Below are 19,607 nucleotides of genomic sequence, written 5' to 3'. Positions count from 1 at the left end.
GATCCATAAGTGTGCCCAGCATTATACAGTCTGCATAAGTCTGATCTTGAGCATGATGGGATTGCTTGATTACCGAGGGCTATTTTTCTTAAATTATTATTAAGCTCTGTTTTTTCCTTTAACGTTGCCTGCATGAAACTGGAAATGCAAAAATTAGACCATTTCCTTCTATGATTCACAGGGAAACTTCCAGTTAGGTCCTAAAAGGCTATGGCCCCAGACAGATTTCAAAATAAAATGCATCCACTTACATGTGGAAATAAATATTGAACTAAAGTAGAAAACAACCACATAATTAAGAAGTTCTTAAAAATAATATCCAAGCACAAGTTTGCAAAGCTTGCCCCTAAGTTGCTATAGTAACTGATGATGGCGTGCCGCGCTCCTTGCTGTGCACTGCGCATGCGGGGAATGTCGACAGTCACCCACTATCGCAGACAGGAAGTGTGACCAACTTTTTCCACCGTCCAGCCCTGCCTCGCCACTTTCCATCACACCGCCTCGACTGGGAGAATTGGTGTCAGTGCACAGGTGTGAGGCCAGCGCGTCCAGCCGAGAGGAGCGCGTGTGACTTTCAGTTTAACGCATATTCCGCACAGATTTCCTGTCGGCTCACAGACGGCGCACTGCTCCTTTAAGTGAGGGGGCCGCTCAGATGGCGCTGCAGCCTTTTACAGGCTGAACCTCCGCTCACTCAGGACCCATTCATAAATAAGACATCGTATGGAAAGGAAGCTCATATAAGTCGCATCTGATTTTTCATTCAGCGGACCGGATGCGAGGGGCGAGCAGGAAGCAGACATGTCCACCGCGGTCGGGGACTGTGAATCGGGGGCACGGCTGAGAGAGCAGGAGTGACTTCCCATGGCTGACCCCGCCGCTCATGCTTTTGACTTCATGTGCGAGCCGTGAGGAGGCAGCTCGATCCAGCTCGGAGCGTTTGTCCAGCCCAGAGAAATGCTCGTTCCCTCGCAGGGTTTGCTGTTTTCTCCGTGCTTCCGCTTAACACAAGTAGCCCTGGTTTAAAGAGCCTCACCGCCTCGATCCGTCTTTTTTTTCTAATTCTTTTTTAAATAAATGAACACAGACCAGAGGAGCCGAGGACCCGGCATTCCGATGGAGCAGTGAGTTATGGCAGCTAAAGAGGACTTGTATGCCAAAGTGACCCCGCGGAGGCAGCGCCAGACCCGGCCGAGCACCGTCAAACATGGGTCCACTCTGGACGTGCTGCTGTCCATGGGCTTCCCCAAGACCAGGGCGTGAGTACACACACACACACACACACACACACACACACACACACACACACACACACACACACACACACACACACACACACACACAGAGTATTATAACTAGGTTAAATTCCTAGCAGCATCCCTCATATTCACTCTATCCAAAGTTTCACGCCTCTTTTCTGTCTCTCTGCGCATCATCATCATCATCATCATCATCATCATCAGCTCGTCTGCAGCATCTCTGCACCATGTTCTGAACATATGTCATAGCCTGTGGGGTCATGACAAATGACCCTCTCTAAAGTGCAGTTTCTGCTTCTCGCTCCACAGCCACACTGCATGTTCCACAGCAGGGTTATGCAATGGGACTGAAGGGTACTTATTTCGTTTTTTGTGCCATTCTGTTGAGTTTGATTTGGGTTTTTACCGACAAATAACACGGCTGTTTTTGTCACAGGACACTAAAGGGAAGTAGATCCTCCTAACAATACAACAATGTAAATACACTTCAGCACAAGTACAAGTCCTGCATTCAAAATTTTACAGAAGTAAAAGCATGTATGAACAGCAAAATGTACTTAAATGCAGGCAGTGACCCGTGTTCATTTTTGCATTATTATTATTTATGCTGTATTAACATGTAAGCAGTAAGCAGCATTTTATTGTTGTAGACCTAAGTTGGAGCTATTTGTAAGTATTTTATGTTGTCCTATAGTTAAATGTACCATATTGCACGTTTCATATGTTTATTCTGTGAAGTTACTCATAACTGCAAATAACTGTAGTCCGTAAGTAAAAGTACAAAACCTTCCTCTCGTAAAATACTCAAAAAGGAACTTAGTAATTAGCACTTAAAGCATTTGCCCAGTTAGCGTTACTGTGCTTCAGTACAGCAGCATCACATACAGTGTGTGTGTGTGTGTGTCTGTGTGTTATTTGGACATATTTCCTGCTACAAAAGAAAAATACAAGAGATGCTCAGTATTTTCTGAGTCATGCGCTTCACTCGTCAATGGAAACCTGATCCTGTAGACATCCCTGCGTGCTCCTCAGTGCTTCTTTTCATTCATTCTCCAGAGAAGAAGTTGCCAGGAAACAAGCAGCGTTGGCCTGTGAATGTCGTCCGTGCATTATGCAATCACATTAAAAAATGACAATGTGTAGTCTGACAGTGTGTCGTCTGCTTGCTAATGGAGTTGGTCAGCTCCAACAAATTCCAGCCAAAGAGTTCGTAATTATGTAATATGTGTCAGTGTTCGGTTCACACGGGACTACAGTAGATTTGAAGCAGCATTTAGCACAAAGTCTCAATATTTGATGCCACAAATGATCAGAAATATTTCTAACCAGAGAAATTCTAAACATGTTCTGCATTCAGGTGCTGCATTGTTAACAAATGGGAGAGTAACTTGATTTATAATGTAAAATGTGCTTTATATAACCCGTCTGGTAGCTGAGCCTGTTAGCACCGCAAGCTGTTTTACCAAATATATGTTTTTTAGAGTCCAAACACTATAATAAGCAGTTCCTTTTTAACGCCAGCTTGAACCCACTTACACCTAAATACAGCCTTTGATATGGTTCATACAGATGCTGAATAGGTCTCAGATTTCAATTTAAACTCTGCACGGCTCGTTTTTTTTTTTTCGTCTCAGCCTCCTCTCCCTGTCTGAACCCCACCTAAGCACATGATCTATAATCATAATGTCCCCTCTCATTGTTCGCCTTGTCAGTGACTCCCACATTATATATCAAACCCAATGAGAGCGCCTTACTGTATGTGTAGCACGCCTGAAAATTGAGTCCCGTGCAACAAAAGAAATCAGAGCGAGTTCACTTTGGGTCTTTGTCAGCAGCAGCAGTAATCTCACAACGCTGTGATTAACCCCCAGATCTATTACTTGATTTGGTGTCTGAATTGCAGGATATAACACCGTCTCCCCGTGTAAAACAGGAGACAAACACTTACGAATAAGTGTTGGCAGTTATCAGAGTTTTGCTAAGTAGGCCAGAAGTGTTGAACAGCCTTTCTTCTTTTAACTAGACAGATACAGTATCTCCAAAATTAAGCCTTTTTATCCTCTGCAGCACTGGCTAAGGTCATCCAGCCTTTCATCGTTCCAGACTGCAGCTCTCACTCCTCCTGCCTAATGAACCACTGCAGACAAAATGAGTGACTGGGTTGTGTTATATTTGCAGACATATCTATTATTTATGACAGACTAATACACTTTGATTTGATCGAAGCTATAAATTTGTAATGAAGGAGAATAATTTAGCGTCATTACCTTCAAGCCTGTCTGCTCTGATGTCAGTGGAGACACAGGAGCCATCGTAGGAGAGAATACGGATGGTTACGTAATGCAAGATGTGATAGTTGTGTTCGGGGTGCGTTAAGTTTGGTTTGCTTCACAACTTTACCGGCGGTCACAGCACAACGTGACATTCGCTCATCCACCTGAACGGGTGGTGACATCATGGCGATTTGCAGGGCTAGTTGGTAAAGTGCTAACTTGCTAGCTAGCCTGGCTGCTTGAGCGTTAGTCAGCCACAATAGCTCCCAGAGGGTCAGGGTAGGGTGCTATTTCATTCAACATCATGTCCCTCAGTCCAAAGTTAGTGAAATCATTTAGCAAACCTGCCGATTTTTGCTCTTGTTAAATCCTGGTGTGACTAGCTGGTGAACATCGTGTGGCATTGAGCTGCTTTAAGTTTGGCTTGTGACAGTAATCCAATTTGTGGGACATCTCCACCTGTGCAGATCGCCACCTTTGCTTCAGCCGCCAAGCCAGGTTGGCAGGTGTTCATTTGATCCGATCCTTTCCCAGACTTTGGTGAGAGAGGAAGAGGGAGTGATAGGAAAATGAGTTATCAGTCATAGCTTCAGGCAACAGAGGCTTCATTGTGGTTTTTCAGCCAGTAGGGAGCATGAATCATGTACACACACACACACACACACACACACACACACACACACACACACACACACACACACACACACACACACACACACACACACACAGAAAGAGTCCCTCATCAGCTCCAAAAACACCTGTTTGGAACATTCAACAGGTAAACAGGTTGATTGGTAACAGGTGATAGTATCATGATTGGGTATGATAGCTTCAATGTCCTTCTTTTTAGGGTGGAATAATGCCAGCTCTCTCCTCACATCCCCAGAAAAAAAGTCCTGCAGACACGACCTGAGCGAACTCTTTTCATAATTAAAGCATCTCTCTGTGAAGGTCCACTGAGGCGTCGCTTGTTATGAGACAAGCAAAGTTCCTCTGAGAAGCCCGTGCATGGCCAGGCACTGTTGTGATGTTCTGTCTGTGCTTGCAGTCCCTTTCACTCCTGGAAACATGCTCCTGTTTAATGATTAGTCATCTATTTTTGCTTCAACGTGTAAACAGTTTGTTCTCTGACGTGTCTTAAATGGCACTTCCCTGTATCGCTGTGACCGCGGTTAAATATTAAGTTACTCGTAATTTGCTTTCCGTCATATTTTTCGCTGTCCTCTGTGCTTGTGCAGTAATACCTGTGTATTTTAAAAAGGGTCCTTGCTTTGTCATTCATATTGATTATCTAAATCTGAATGGTTGTATGGTTTGTCTATCAGCTGCATGCACGGCACACTGGGTGAAGTAAATGGGCGTAGTGGTGAGAAGCTTGGGTTGTGCTTCTACAGAAACACACAGGGTGGTGTGTGTGCAGTGTTAAATAATGTGCTTTGGCCATACTGGAGTCACACACCTGAAAACAACACGGACCACCCTGTGAGGGTCCCTGTGTTGGTTGGCTGAACGCCTGAATTACTGGCAGAACAGCAATTTTTAACGCTGTGGAGAGCTGAATTTAACCTCTTAATTTTATGCAAATGAAAGGGGCTTCAAGACGCATGAGAAACGTACACAGACAGACAGACGGACGGTCTGCGGCTCCTTCGTCTCAGCCATGCATGAAGCATAAATCTGCATCAAAGCAGCGGCGTAAAGAACTTTGACTGAAATAGAAGCACATTTGAATAGGACGTGGGAAACAGACTTGGGTGTAATCACCTACTGCGGCTTTGTTTGGTTTAGTAACACTGAGGAATAATGTGGCAATTGTGAGCAAAGGGAAACAGGAAGTCGATGACCAAAATGCAAGAGAACATCAACGGCAGTGACGGAGGCCGAGGAGGGAAACGAAAGGTTTTTCAGCCTTTTTTACTCTGGTTCTTACAAGATGTAGACGGAGGCAACCAGAAGTTTTCTATAAGGCAATGCAGCAGTGTCATGTGATGTTTTAGACCAATCACAGTGACGCTGGTGTGTGGAAAATTCAACTACCAGGCTATGGTCAGAGAGCCTGGTCGCACACAGGGTCATTTGGCCCCTTATGAGAAGTCAGTCAGTACTTTGACATAAGACAGCCCATCAGTGCTCATGTGTGCAGGATTGGCTGATTGAGGAGAGGCCACGCACTAACATTTCCACCCAAAGTCTGAAATTGCGGATGATTTTAGATTTATATGAATGCTCATCTATATCGCAATGTTTTTCTTTGTCCATTTTTGGGCTCATGGAAAGGTGAATTTTCTTCTTTCATGCTCTCATTGATGAATTGACAAAGCATTTCAACACTCGACCATGATGAGGGCCAGTGGTGGGACTGACTGCCTGATGACACCTCAACACAAACACGCATGACAAATGGAAAGATTTTAAGAGAACTGAAATGCCGTGTTGTGCGAAATTTGTCGTTTTGTGCTGGTAATTCAACTCTCGAGGTAGTTTTTGTACCTCTTATTTCACTCAGAGGAATTAATCGTTGGTCTCACATGTTTATCGTCTTTTTCATTGTGCCTGTCGAACGACGACTTCAAAGCTCTGTGGTTACTGCGCTGCAGCTCGTCTGGCTGAGATGAGATGATATACGATAACTTCTTCTTTTTTTTTTCACCCTCAAACTCTGTGAAGCCTTTTGTGTGTTTAAGAGGAAGCCAGTGTGAGTGTGTTCTCCTGCCTAGGTCGGTTTCATAACTGGTGCCTTTACTGTAACAGTACGTATAACCTCACTGTTAACTTACATGCAAACATGCCCCACGAGACGTCACGTTCGTTTATTTGCGCCCTCGACATTATGATTGCAGTGCATATCTTGCACATACATGTACATGTACACCACTTTGGTGACTGCACGTGCAGCTTGCAAGAACAAACTCTAAGCTCATATTCAAGACAGCCAAGAGGAAGTCGCCCATTTCCGGAAGTTGCTTGTGACCTTTACCGAGCGCTCTGTTGAGACGGTGGTTTGAGGCCGTCTGAAACAGGGGATTCGCGTGTCACTCACAGATAAGGTTTGGTGCATCGGCTGAGATATCACATTTTTTCTCACGAAGAGAAGGCCTGAAGGGTGGCTGAGACTGCCTGGACAGAAGAGATGCTTCAGAAGACGCCAGCATGCCTCCAAACATGTCTGCAACTCTCCAACCTGCGCTGCTGGCTTCGTATGACACATCCCGATACTTTGAGGAGTGCTGCGTGATGCATCACAGTTTTGGCACCGTGCCTCGAATATCCTCAGTGAAACATTCGCTTTGTGCTCTTTGACTTGTTTCACTGACGTCAGGCGCCGCTAAAAATAACGCTCATGCCAAAAGAGCGTGTTGGGTTTGACAGGAGCGGCGATCATCATTTGTTCAAACCGGTAAGCTTGACAGATGCATTAACCAAAGGAAGAGGAATATTATTAACATCCTTTGGTCACACAGAGGCCCACACAGTCCATTTAATGGTGTCAATCTCCGACTTGCCCCGTCTGCCCTCGTGGACTTCTTGGCTCTGTTGCCCAGAAATAATGAAGTGCGAAGGGGAGAAGCAGTTCCAGACACTGGCTGTACACAGCTAGCTTTGTTAGGAACCTTTGAGTGAAACGCTGCCTTGTCAGCTTGAAAGAAAAGCTTTATGAGTGCACAACACCAAGAGCCGGCCTTGTTAGTGACTTGCTGACCCTAAACAAAATGTTGTGGCCCCAAAACACTCAAACAATTACCTCCAGTCACTCCCACCATTAATAAAACAGTGTGACATTTTGCGCAAAACTTTCCAAGAGAGCAAATAAGGGTCTCTCCCAAATGTTAAACTGTTCCCTTTGATATTTACACTGACTTCATTATGTGTCACTTCATAATGGTGGCCCCCGAACAACAGCTCAAACAAATATTACAACTATAAGCGCACATCTGCGCAATGCAAATCTGCAAATCTGTAAATGCAACCGCTCTGTGTGTCTGGATATATTTCCAAAAATATTATTAAAAGCTAGTCTTAAATGGTATTTAATTACGTCAGATTGTGGTTGTGCCTCGCTGAAGCCTCATCATCTCAGCTGTGCATCGATCATGCACTTTTAATTTGGAAACATTTCACATACTTAACAAGCATTTGTGCAAACGAGAAAACACTTTATTATCACATACATATTTACAGCTGTCACACGTTTGAATCGGAATAACATCATGAGCATCGCAGCTTGTTATCAAAAGCAGCGGTTAGGAAAAACTGCACGTTCGCACTTTTGAGTCAAATTTAGATTTGCATATTGAAAAAAGACTTTTTCCGAACTGAATATTTACACACAGGGAAATGATTGTAGTGTCTTTCAGATGGTGTACAAATCAGAAAACATTATGTCAAGCTGCAAATATAACAGAAACAACAGAACAAAGCTGCATTAACACACACAAACATCAGCCATTATACAGGAATTCTGATCACACACATCACTGAGTAATTACAGGTGCACAATATGTGAGCATTTACATTCTGTAGCCACAGAAAAAGCGCTGTTACAGCTGTGGTAACGTGTGGTGTTTCTTCTACTGCAGCCAAATGTTGATGAAAGTGAAAAATAATTAGTGTATTCTTCCTGTTGTTCAGATCTAATCCAAAATGTAATGTGTTCTTCTTTCAAACGGCGAGTGAGAAGGTCGAGGCGGGGGTGGTAACATGTGGCGTTTGGTTCGGCGCGGCCTCGCCAGGCCTGAGCAGAGTCGGGCAGACTGGATGGAGGGAGGCACATTTCCTCTGCTGACGGACCTCTCCTCAGGGGGCAGTCTGGTGTTGGGCAGCAGCAGTGCTCTCAGCGCTGTTAGAGCGATAAGTGGTCAGTGATGAGTGCTCGCCGGCGGCCTGTAAACAGGAAATGTTGTTTCGCTCATAGAACTGAGTCAGGGAGGGGCCCTTGGGAGTATGTAGCTGCAAGTGTTAGTGTGTGTACACATTTGTGTGTGCGTGTTGAGACGGGGTGACATGGTTTTGTTTACTTCGCTTTTAGATCCTTGTCATGTTCAGCTTTAATTTATGATTTCCTTTTTCTGTCTTGGCTAATATGCAGCCATGAAAGGCACGACGTTTACGGAGTCGAGTTTTGTCGCAAAAACTTCAAACGCAATGTTTACAGGAAGCGATCACACCCATGAGATGCTTTGAAAAGTGTGCAGATTGCCTGTAAAGCGATAACTGTCTCTGGAAGATATTCAAATAGCAGAAAGTTCAGCTGTAATAAACAGTGCAAAGAATGTTTATGTGGATGAAAAAGCCAAAACACCGCTGTTTAAACATGCAACATGGTGATGGGACATTTAAAGTGCAGCGAGGTGAAAAGAAGAAACAGGAACTGAAAACACTTCCCATGTGTAGGTGATATAATTGAAAAGCTCTTTTCCAGTATGGCAGGCAACAGTGTTGCAATGTGCAAATGAAGTGAAAGCCTTCATCTGATAATGGCCACTGTCATTTATGCAAACAGGACTGCTGGTTCGTAGCCACACCGAATCCAGAGGGAGTTCGCTCCCTCGCACCGTCTAATCTTTTTTATCTCTGTCTAGCTGTGAACAGGAAATGCAGTTTATAAATAACTCCCTCAGTTCTAACTAAGAGCAAAGGAGAAGCCTGCGGATTAGATTGGAGGACAGTTTGCCTACGACCGCTCTGAATTTGGTCAACAGATAGAAAGCAAATTTGACAAGTGAATATTCGCTTCAACCAAAGCACAAAGTGTCCGACGGCGGATGCTGTCGTCCAGGCCGAAACATCGCCCAGGCTGGCCTGAGGGAGAGAGACGGCTGCTCTCTGACGGTGTCACGGAAGTTGGCGTCCCGCTTTCTTAAAAATGGAAACAAAACAGAATTGGCACTATATAATCCAAACGCCTGTTATTCTTTCTATGCAGCGTGAAAATGACAATACTCTGCATGTGCAGTTGTTGGCAGGGACCCACCCAAGGTCTCCCGTGCATTATAAAGGCCAGCTGGGGCCTTGGATTGGGTGGAAAAGTGGAGCTAAATACCAAGGATGCCAACTACGCAAGGCCCTCAGGAGGCCTGGGGTTGAAAGTTTTCCATTTGCTGATAGAGAATGCAAGCAAGGAGGAAAAACAGCTATTGGTATGTAGACTGAAGCAAAAGCTAGCTAACAATATAGCAGCTTGTTGATGGATTGGTAGAGCTGAAATCACAAGTCGCGTAATCGATCAACAGAGAACCATTTTGATCGTTTTTGTGGGTTTGCATCATTGCTCAAACAAAACAAGCAATTTGAATGTGTCAGTTTGGGCTTTGGGAGATGGATGTGTTTATATTTTTCTCTATTTTCTTTATTTAATCGCCAAACTACAAATAACAATCAGCAGATTCATTGGAGGAACGGAGCTGCAGCCCTCAGTGTCAGAAGCAGACCCACCAAACCTGGAAGTGAAAGTGTCACAGAGAGGGCTGAAATGTGCTGAGGTTTCACATTGTGCCTACCGAGACACACACACACACACACACACACACACACACACACACACACACACACACACACACACACACACACACACACACACACACACACACAGTATCGCAGATTGTTTGTGTAGCATTGAGTGATTGTGCAAAGGGTCCAGACTTTCAGATGGTTTTACCTTCAGCATTGACTCATGTTTCTTTGTGAAAGAGCTAAACCACACGTATCACCTTTAAGCATCTGGTGATGAGCTACGACTTCCTCCTCCTTTGTCACTTCAGTCTGAGCCGGGCCAGATGTCTTTCTGCTGTCTCGACTTTGTAGGTTAACAAGAAGGATCTGTTTTCTTTTTTTTTTTTTTTTTTGCGTACCACAGTTCAAACAGACATCCCAGAACGTGGCCTCGGTTCATCACTGCACAACTGACAACGTGGAAATGCAAAGAAAGTCAAATATTTAAACGAAATTGAAAAATGAGATCAGATTTTCAGAGTTTTTCCTCCAAATATGCCAACTCAAATGACTCAGTATCAACTCTACAAGGTGTCCTAATGTTACATTCAGTGTCAAACTGCTGGTGAAGGAAGAAGTGACATGTGTGTATACATATATACACACTGTGTTGTGCAGAGTGGGAGCCTGGAGCAAACACTGCTTGAGCGGCATTTTCCTCCATCTCCTTGATTCTACAATATCTGAACAGTGACCATCTTAGGCAGCGCAGTACATGACAGCTGACTCATGGACGCATTACGATCTATGCTGTTGCGAAAAATGTACTAAAATATAATAAAACTCAATATTGGATCGGACAGTAGCAACTATCATCATCTAATCTGATGTTCTGATATCTTTGAAGTGTCTTTTTTTATACATTTCACAGCCCTGAAGCTTAAACGTCAGCCCCTTGCATTAGATTTAAAATAATATACCAAAGGGTCTTTAGTTTTAGACATTGCTGTTATTCATTATGTCCTACATCAACCAGTAAGACCTTTTCTGCTGTTTGATGTCACACAGGTTCACTCTTATAAAATACCACAGTGATAAGAAGCAAGCAATCCAATGTTCTAGCCCCGATTGGATTCTGTGACGTCTCAGCCACATCTGCTTGTAATCCCATCATGCCTTCTGAGAGAAAATCCCCTTCTTTCCCTTCATCCAGGCAGCACCAGGTGGAACCTCTGAATGGGACGGCTGCAGCCAGCGAATGGCTCTCTGTCTGAAGCCGTCTACACGCAGCAGAGCTCTCAGCTGTGGGAACGATGAGGGAAAATGTAATTGTCATTTCACAGTTGTTGGGCCTGTTCAGGTGACTGAACAGAACACTTTCATCCTTATAGCACCGTTATAGGTTGTACTGGACTCAACTTTGCCCTGCATGTGTGTGTGTTGTAGTAGATCAGTGTGAGCCATCTGTTACCACGCTGCAGCCTTGGCGTTCCCATCCTGCTCGCCGCGCTCTGCCCCAGGGTCCGCGGACTTTGCCGTATCTGGGACCCTCTCAGTGGGACAAATTTAAAAATAGCTCATTGGGTTTGAACGCTCGAGTTGCACGATGAACACCGTCGGCGTCGTCACACGGTCACGTCTGTATCAAACTGTGGCGCTGCAGTGGTGCCGACAACAATTGTTGGTTTCTGTTGATTAGAAGGTCCGTTCAGAGCAGTGAGGGGCAGTGCTGCCTGTAGGGACATGGAACCATTGTGGTAGGTTTTGTTTTTGGTTGTCTCATGTAGTGAATGGCTGATTAGTTCTCACGAACTCGGCTCTGTGCTTTGCTTTTACACACAGCACAAAGAACAGCTGGCAGAAGATGGGGTCGAGGTTTAAACGTTGAAAGCTGTTGAGACAACGTGCCGTTACTCAAAATGCATTTCCTGTTGCTTCATGATGAAATGAGCCATGTACCCGAACATTGCTCTTCTTAGTTATTTCAGGGCAGGGAACACAAAACCAGAAAAACATTTAAAAGAGGAGTCTTTGGAACGCACAGAGAAGCTTTAAAATGAATTAACAGACACCTCACTCTCACCATAATCATAATAATAAGTGGAACGTACGTGTGCCACATCTCTGCAGACAAGGCTCCAAGAGTCCAGCGTGTTAAAGTACACCACCGATGTGTTGATTGACTGAAAGAGTTACTGCCTGGGTCGCCTCCAGATGCTCTGTATCAGTCCTCTCAAAGCCAAAGAAAGCTGACCAGATCAGTGAATCCCTTCAGAGGCGGCCCGCGATACCAGAGGCTTTATAAAAAGACACTAATTAGATCCTGAGCACTCGAGAGTAATCACGCAATCAGCTCGCTCATGTTTCAGGAAAAGAAGCCGCAGTGTGAAATGACACAGATACAGTAAGTCACATGGGACGAGGTGACTGTCTGACCTCCTTTATGTTGTTTTTAATGTGCGTTACTCTAAAAAACAAAGCATCAACTCTGTTTTCATCAGCGTCACGGCCATATTTAGGACACAGGGGTCGTTACTGAATCATTGAATCACTTGTAACAGAAATTGGTTCAGACTGAGCTTCATGTTAAATCCAGTGTGCATTGACCACAGCGATTTGATCTTCTGAGTGGGATGAACACACTTTACAGATGACAGAACCAGATTTTTTTTGTATTTTCACCGCAAAGAATACGGCTGTTTGCAATCAGCATCGACGCTCAATTTCATGAACCTCTGGTATGAATAATGGACTCCTGTTATGAATTATTGTGTGCTTGTTGTCATTTTACTGCTCTCTGGGGATGTTTGGTCTTTGTTCATTGCCATGTGGAAGCGCTGCAGCCTCCTCCTAATAAACACAGTCCGGAAGAGCGACTATTGATTTTGTGACTGTGCTTTGATCTCCCTTTCTCTTTCTCTCTGCAGCTTGAAAGCTCTGGTTTCGACAGGAGGGAAAAATGTCCAGGCAGCCTGTGACTGGTGAGAGCGACACATACTTTCACTCACACGCTCCCCCACAGTTATTAATGCACAACTGGAATGCTTCTTGTAATGGTGAACGTGACATCTGCTGACCCAGCTCCACAACATTGCCTTGATGCGTTGCTGTGCTGTTGGAACAGTGCTGCCCTCTGCTGGACAGTAGCCGCCCCCTCTCCCACTTTTCACTCACCTCTTTTGGTCTTCCTGTCTGTGTCTGTCGCTCCAGGCTCTTCTCCCATGTGGATGACCCCTTCTTGGATGACCCTCTGCCCAGAGAGTATGTGTTATACCTGCGACCCAGTGGACCGCTGCTGCAGCAGCTCTCGCACTTCTGGCAGCAGTCCCGCCTCTCCTGTGGCAAGAATAAGGCACACAACATCTTCCCCCACATCACCCTCTGCCAGTTCTTCATGGTCAGTGTCAAAATTCACGTTCTTTTGAATGCAATTCACTGGCATTCACATCACAACACTGGGACATAGGTGCGCCATTCCTTAACTCTGGAACATTTCCTGTTGTGCTGTCTCCGTCCTCAGTGTGCTGATGGGAAGGTGGAGGCCCTGTCCGACGCTCTCCAGGCCACCGTGGCCAAGTGGAAGGCTCGTATACCCATGCCCCTCCCGCTGGAGCTCTACACCTCCTCAACCTTCATTGGCCTCTTTGTGGAGGAGCAGGTGGCGGAGGTGCTGAAGGGTTTCGCCGCTGACTTTGCCGCTGAAGCAGCAGCTAAAGCAGGTTTGAGTCTCCTTTGTCCCTGTGATGGAAATCAGAGCTCATGAACACTGTTTAATGGAATCATGTTGCTGCTCTGGTGTGGTAGTTTATGAGCTGCTTCATATGGAGACTAACTTCTTTTACTGTAGTCATACTTTGTGGTTGAGTATCACCAGATGATGCGTTTTCTGTGGGTTTAAATCTTTCTGTCAGTGGAGAACCACTATAAAAAGAATGTGAACACTACATCACGCCCATGAGTGTACATGTATGTATGTATTCATCTGGTGTGCACATTTCTCTTTTTCCTCTGTCCAGATGTTCATGTCGAGCCCCATAAGAAACAACTTCACGTCACGCTGGCGTACCACTTCCAAGCCAGTCACCTTCCAATTTTGGAGAAGTTGGCCAAAAACGTGGACGTGTCTTCAGGCTGCGACTGGCTGGCTGTGCTCTTCTCTCGCGATATTCGGTTTGCTAATCACGAGGTAGATATTCGGACGCCAAATGAAAGAAATGTTGCTAAAATCAAAGTCAACAGATGCATGTTTATTTCATAGTATCTCTATCAAACGGCTGTCATCCATCTTGCTTCTGCAGACACTGCAAGTCATGTACCCGTATGTGCCTCAGAATGACGATGAGCTTGAGCTGGTGGCAGGAGACTTCATCTTCATGTCTCCGGTGGAGCAGGGCAGCGCCAGCGAGGGCTGGGTGTACGGCTCCTCGCTGGGCACGGGGCTGTCGGGCCTGCTGCCCGAGAACTACGTCAACCGCGCTGACGAGTCTGACACCTGGGTCGTCCACGGGTAAGAAAGGGAAGCACGGGATAGTTGGCGCGAGCACAAGTCCACCGTTGTTTGTTTCTTGCGTCTCAAAAATTCCATGGACGGAGTGCACAGAGTAGAGAAGCAGCACTAAAAGCAGACGCAGATTATCAGTGATCGTCCCTCAAAATAACCACTTCACAAAGGAATCAAACAGGCACAGTGGATGAACTGTGTTGAATTTAATGTGCTGTGTGAATTAAGTTCTTGTTTCTCTGATCCTCAGGTCTCACTCTATTCTCAACTGTGCCTCTCCATCTAACTCCGGCAGCACTGTGGGTGGGTTATTATTTGATGGGAAGCTGAATGACAGTCTCCTCGACAGTCTTATGGATCCTCCCAGCCTCACTGGCCTTTGTCTTCCTATGCAGGTACAGCGTTCTGTCGTGCATCCCAGTTAGAGTGTGTTAATACCACTGATGACTGTATGTGCTTCTGGCAGGAGCCTGAGATTACTGCTGTGCGCCTCGTCTCTAATGCCTAAAGTGAATCTTTGTCTCAGATGTCGAGGCCAACCAGTCAGTCCTCCCTGTCCAAGATGAGGCTGTTTGTGTGCCGTCATGGGGAGAGGATGGATGTGGTGTTTGGGAAACACTGGGTCACTCAGTGCTTTGACTCCAAAGGTTGGCATGCTAGCATAGATGAACCACCTTTTTATACCGTAGGCTTCCATGAGGCGCTTTGGACTATTTCCGTCTTCTGTGAGATTCTCATTTGTGTTTGTGTAGGCCGATACATTCGCTCTAATCTCAACATGCCGTCCAGCCTGCCAGCGAGAAGCGGAGGTCACCGGGACTATGATAAAGACTGTCCGATTACTGTGTTTGGCTCCACCCAGGCCCGCCTTGTAGGTCAGTACACTTTATGTACAGTTGATTACATCAATAAGTATGTGTAAAAGAGGCCATATGCCATATCTACCAATGCACATTACCATAAATTATTAAAGGATTTAGCTTTTTAAGGATCATTTGATAAAGCATTGTGTTTTGGTCTCTCTCAGGTGAAGCTCTGTTGGAAAGCCATGCGGCAATAGACTTTGTTTACTGCTCTCCGTCTCTTCGCTGCGTCCAAACTGCTCAGCACATTCTGCAGGGTAGGACCTCATCTTGTTTGCCCTTCATCAATACTCTGACCACAGTCACAGACAAGTTACCCAGCAGCTGTTAATTCAGGTTCTTCGGCTGCCGTGTTGTGTGTACATTTCAAAAAGTTACTGCTGCATGCAAATGTTGGATTTGCAGTCTTAGTTTTGGGTCTGAAACCTCCAGTTTGGCTCAGATCTCAACAGGATTTGTCTGGTTGTATAAAGTTTTAATGAACTACAGCAAGACCTCGGAGGTACCTAGAGACATCGTTAGGAAACAAAACGGAGAGGAAAAGACAGAGCTTTAACAGGAGGTCTATCTCTTTCCTGTTCATTTACACATTCAACTTATTTTCTTTGAACACAGTAAAAAAACATAATGAATGTTTTTAGAAGTATTTCTATGACAAAACTTTTAAACTTTCAAGTCCTGTCACATTATTGATTTAGGGCACAGGGGTCCAATTACTCTTACTGCACCAAGTCTTACATGTCATGGGAAGATGTATTTATAGGTTTTCTGTGAAAAACAACAAGACAAAATGACAGGAGAGATGACATGACAGAGTAGATGCACCATTTAGTCCTTAGTGCAATCTAGCAGCTCTTGCTGTGTTTCGCTCTGTGTCAGGTCTCCAGCAGGAGGGAAAGACAAAGATCCGCGTGGAGCCTGGGTTGTTTGAATGGACCAAGTGGGTTTCAGGCACGTGTTTACCCATCTGGATCCCCCCAGCTGAGCTGGCCGCTGCTAACCTGAGTGTGGACACAACATACAGGTACACAGCAACACCAACGCTGCAACATCTATATGCTGTCATCTGTGTTGCTGCAGTTGATTGTAACCTTCTCCATCTTTCGTTTTGTCCCTAGACCTCATATTCCCATAAGTAAGTTGACAGTGTCAGAGTCCTATGACACCTACATCAGCAGGAGCTTCCAAGTAACCCGAGAGATCCTGGCAGAGTGCAAGAACCTGGGTAAGGAGGAATTGTAAACATGTGTCCAGGGTTTCACATTTAAACTAGCTTTACAAAAGCAGCAAATGTTGGCAACATTCACTGGCTACAATGGCCACTTTCATTGTAATGTTTCGCCTTCTTCTCTGTGTAAAAGCACATGTGTCACAGAACCTGAGCTTTTTAAGCTGTTAATGTGAATGTGGTTCTCTGTTCTCTGCTTCTTTCACACAGGAAACACGGTCCTGATTGTGGCCCATGCTTCCTCCCTGGAGGCTTGCACTCGCCAGATACAAGGCCTCACCCCTCAAAACTCCAAGGACTTTGTCCAAGTTGTTCGAAAGGTCAGTTTGCTGTTTCCGCTATGACGCTCACTCATTTCTATCTTCTCCTCAGCTCTTTTCTTTGATAACATGCAACATCTGTGTCCTCTTTGTACAGATTCCTTACTTGGGTTTTTGTGCTTGTGAAGAAATGGGAGAGACCGGGGTGTGGCAGCTGGTTGACCCGCCCATCTTGCCTCTGACACATGGACCCAATCACAGTTTCAACTGGAGGGAAATGCTAATGCAAGACTGAAGGATATGCTGTTTGGCTCTCTATCATTTGGCAGCCCTGAACTGCTGAAAAAATTATTTATTTTTAACCCATACTGTTATAAATCCAGCCCAGCTACCAAAAAAAAAACAACAACAACAAAAAAAAACACGTCTGGCTTCCATCAAAGACATCATGCAAAAAAAAGTGCATTCATTGAAGCAAATGTATTCACACGTACTGCTCAGGAATGAGAAAATACAGCGCGGAGATCACGGGACAAATGAGCTACAGACTGGGCGGCAGCTTGTCGCGTTTCCTTCAGCGTTCCACTTCTTAGCCCAAAATGTGGAGGTGCTACGAGAAATCTGGATATTTCTTGATGGCTTCTGATGAATCAGGTTTTATGCCATGAGAGGTGGTGTCATTCAGCTCCGTCTGCAGCTCCTCCACAGGCGGGGCGGAGAAGACTTTGTGCTCTGCTGCCTTCTCACACACTGTGACAAGAATTAGATGAGAGAGACTTGTACCACAGAAATATTTTTCCACGTGTCAGAAATTATTATTTAACTTGTAGCTATGACCCTCCTGCCAAAAAAAAAAAAAAAAAGAAAGCACAAAAGAAATGCTGACAATCAGACTGGGGAGAACTGATCTTCATTGTTTCTGGTGCTGAGGTGGGGAGTTTATGATACCTGTTTTATTCCTGTAAATGTCATATCATGAAGTGATTCTTCTAAGTTAACATGTATGTGCCCACATGAATCATTTAAACTTCCTGCAATGCAATTTTTGAGTCCCACCACAGGAGCAGCTGATTCAAAAAGAGGAAAAGAAGTGAATATAATGGAACGCAGACTGCTGTTGATCATTTTGTCCAGGTGCATTAACTAAAAGCTCTGACTGTCACTCTCTCTAAGCCTGATAACCACACTTCTTTTCAAACACTTTCCAGTTTTGGTTATGTCAGATGATTTAATTGCTTACTGCCTATTCCAGTTATTTGTTGTATGACTCAGAAAATCTATTGATACTCTCAAAAATGAATAAAGCAAAGTTGTGGAGTTATGAAGGCTTATACATATAAGCCTGTGCCGTGTGTTCTGTAAAACATTACTTCTTGCTGCCATTTACAGCAAACTGTTGACTAAAGTGAGAAAACACACCTCCCAAATATACTATATTGACTAAGTTTTCACTTTACTGTGCAGCTGTTGCAGTATTCATCACAGTAAATAATGATTATACTTATCCAGTGAACCTTGATGCACAGCAGCAGCACCTGCCTGGAATGGAACATGGCAATCATTAATGGTATTAAACACACCTGTGCTGTGCACCTGCTATGACATGGCAAAAAAAAGTCCACCCTAAAATGACTATTGGATTTGAGAATTCTGTACAGTTAAGGAATTTAGTTATTTAAAATTTGTATATTCTTTTTCTTTCTTTTTAATTTTTTTTTGTTTGTTTTTGTTAAGACTCTTTTGGTCAGCTTTTTATTTTATTTTATTTTATTTTATTCTATTTTATTTTATTTTATTTTTTTTATATAATGTCACTAATCCATTTGCGCACCACCCGGAAAGGACTGTCCCTTTAAGAAAAAGCACTTTCGGACAGTTTGGGCCCTGAAGTAGAGTATTTTTTTTTACTTTTAATAAGCTTCAAATATTTCGAGAAGTATAGAGAAGAGTTGTGAATATTATATGACGCCTTAGTTTTTGCCATAAATGTTCAGATAAGTATGAGAGTGAGTTAGCTAACGGTTTCTAGCTAAAAGTCAGTCAGCTAGCCACCTAGCTTTGTCCGCTGCTATCTCAGGTGAGGCATTTTGTGTTTGTTCATGTAATGTGTTTGTACTCTGCTAAAAATGTAAACTTCTTGTTAATTTTATCTGTGGAAGCATCTACCAAACAAACACTAACCTCACTACAGTAATGTCAGCGTTAATGCAGAGCCTGGCCCTTTTAAGATATTACAGGTCTTAGAAGCACCTGTAACTTAACCGCTGTTAGCATTAAAGCTACAGAGGAGGAGCATTTCAAGCTAACACGCTGGAGGAGATGAATCCACACCACACATTGATTGGTGTAGGTTTGGATTATTTAATACAAATATGGTGGTAGAAAATGTAAATATTACATGCACACAATTGTGTGTAATTGTCCTAATCTTGTGAACATGTGGATCAAAATCACTGTGGTTAACACATAGACAGTGCTGATCTTACAATTATTTCAAGTTTAACCACCCTCATTATATTTCCTAAAACATTTCATGTCTGAATGTGATTACCCCACTACCAGTATTGACTTACAGTTGGTGCACTTTGCTGAATGGCAGCAGTAAAAGCAGAATCTCTCCTGGGCCTTGCTGTCCGGATAGACTTGCTAGTTTAAAAAGAAATATGATAGTCTGTTGTGAATGTATGAGGCACCACTATCATTCAGAAATTATGACGAAGTCCTTATGTTCTCTGTTATTGTAACTTATTAGCACTGTGCACACAATGAAAGTCATCTCAAGATATTTTGACAT

At 44.2% G+C, this 19,607-nt stretch overlaps 1 protein-coding gene across 2 annotated transcripts; it reads left to right on the top strand.

The window, feature by feature from the left end:
- Positions 1-400: 400 nt before the first annotated feature.
- ubash3ba (ubiquitin associated and SH3 domain containing Ba) lies at positions 401-17,695 on the top strand. Of its 2 annotated transcripts, XM_070983508.1 has the most exons (15): positions 843-976; positions 1,088-1,259; positions 12,889-12,942; positions 13,172-13,358; positions 13,482-13,680; positions 13,978-14,147; positions 14,260-14,468; positions 14,713-14,857; positions 14,989-15,109; positions 15,215-15,337; positions 15,490-15,582; positions 16,205-16,349; positions 16,444-16,550; positions 16,764-16,873; positions 16,971-17,695. In XM_070983508.1, exons 2-15 carry the CDS (start codon positions 1,132-1,134, stop codon positions 17,106-17,108), a joined length of 1,929 nt encoding a protein of 642 aa, XP_070839609.1. In that variant the 5' UTR covers positions 843-976; positions 1,088-1,131; the 3' UTR covers positions 17,109-17,695. The 2 variants fall into 2 exon arrangements, with proteins under 2 accessions (XP_070839608.1, XP_070839609.1); XM_070983507.1 differs by having other exon boundaries at positions 401-1,259.
- The last annotated feature ends 1,912 nt before the right edge of the window (positions 17,696-19,607 follow it).

Source organism: Chaetodon trifascialis, chromosome 16 (genome assembly GCF_039877785.1).
Source record: "Chaetodon trifascialis isolate fChaTrf1 chromosome 16, fChaTrf1.hap1, whole genome shotgun sequence".
NCBI classification, from domain to species: Eukaryota; Metazoa; Chordata; class Actinopteri; order Chaetodontiformes; family Chaetodontidae; genus Chaetodon; species Chaetodon trifascialis.
The sequence above is the reverse complement of the archived record's forward strand: the minus strand, read 5'-3'. Positions and strand labels throughout refer to the sequence as shown.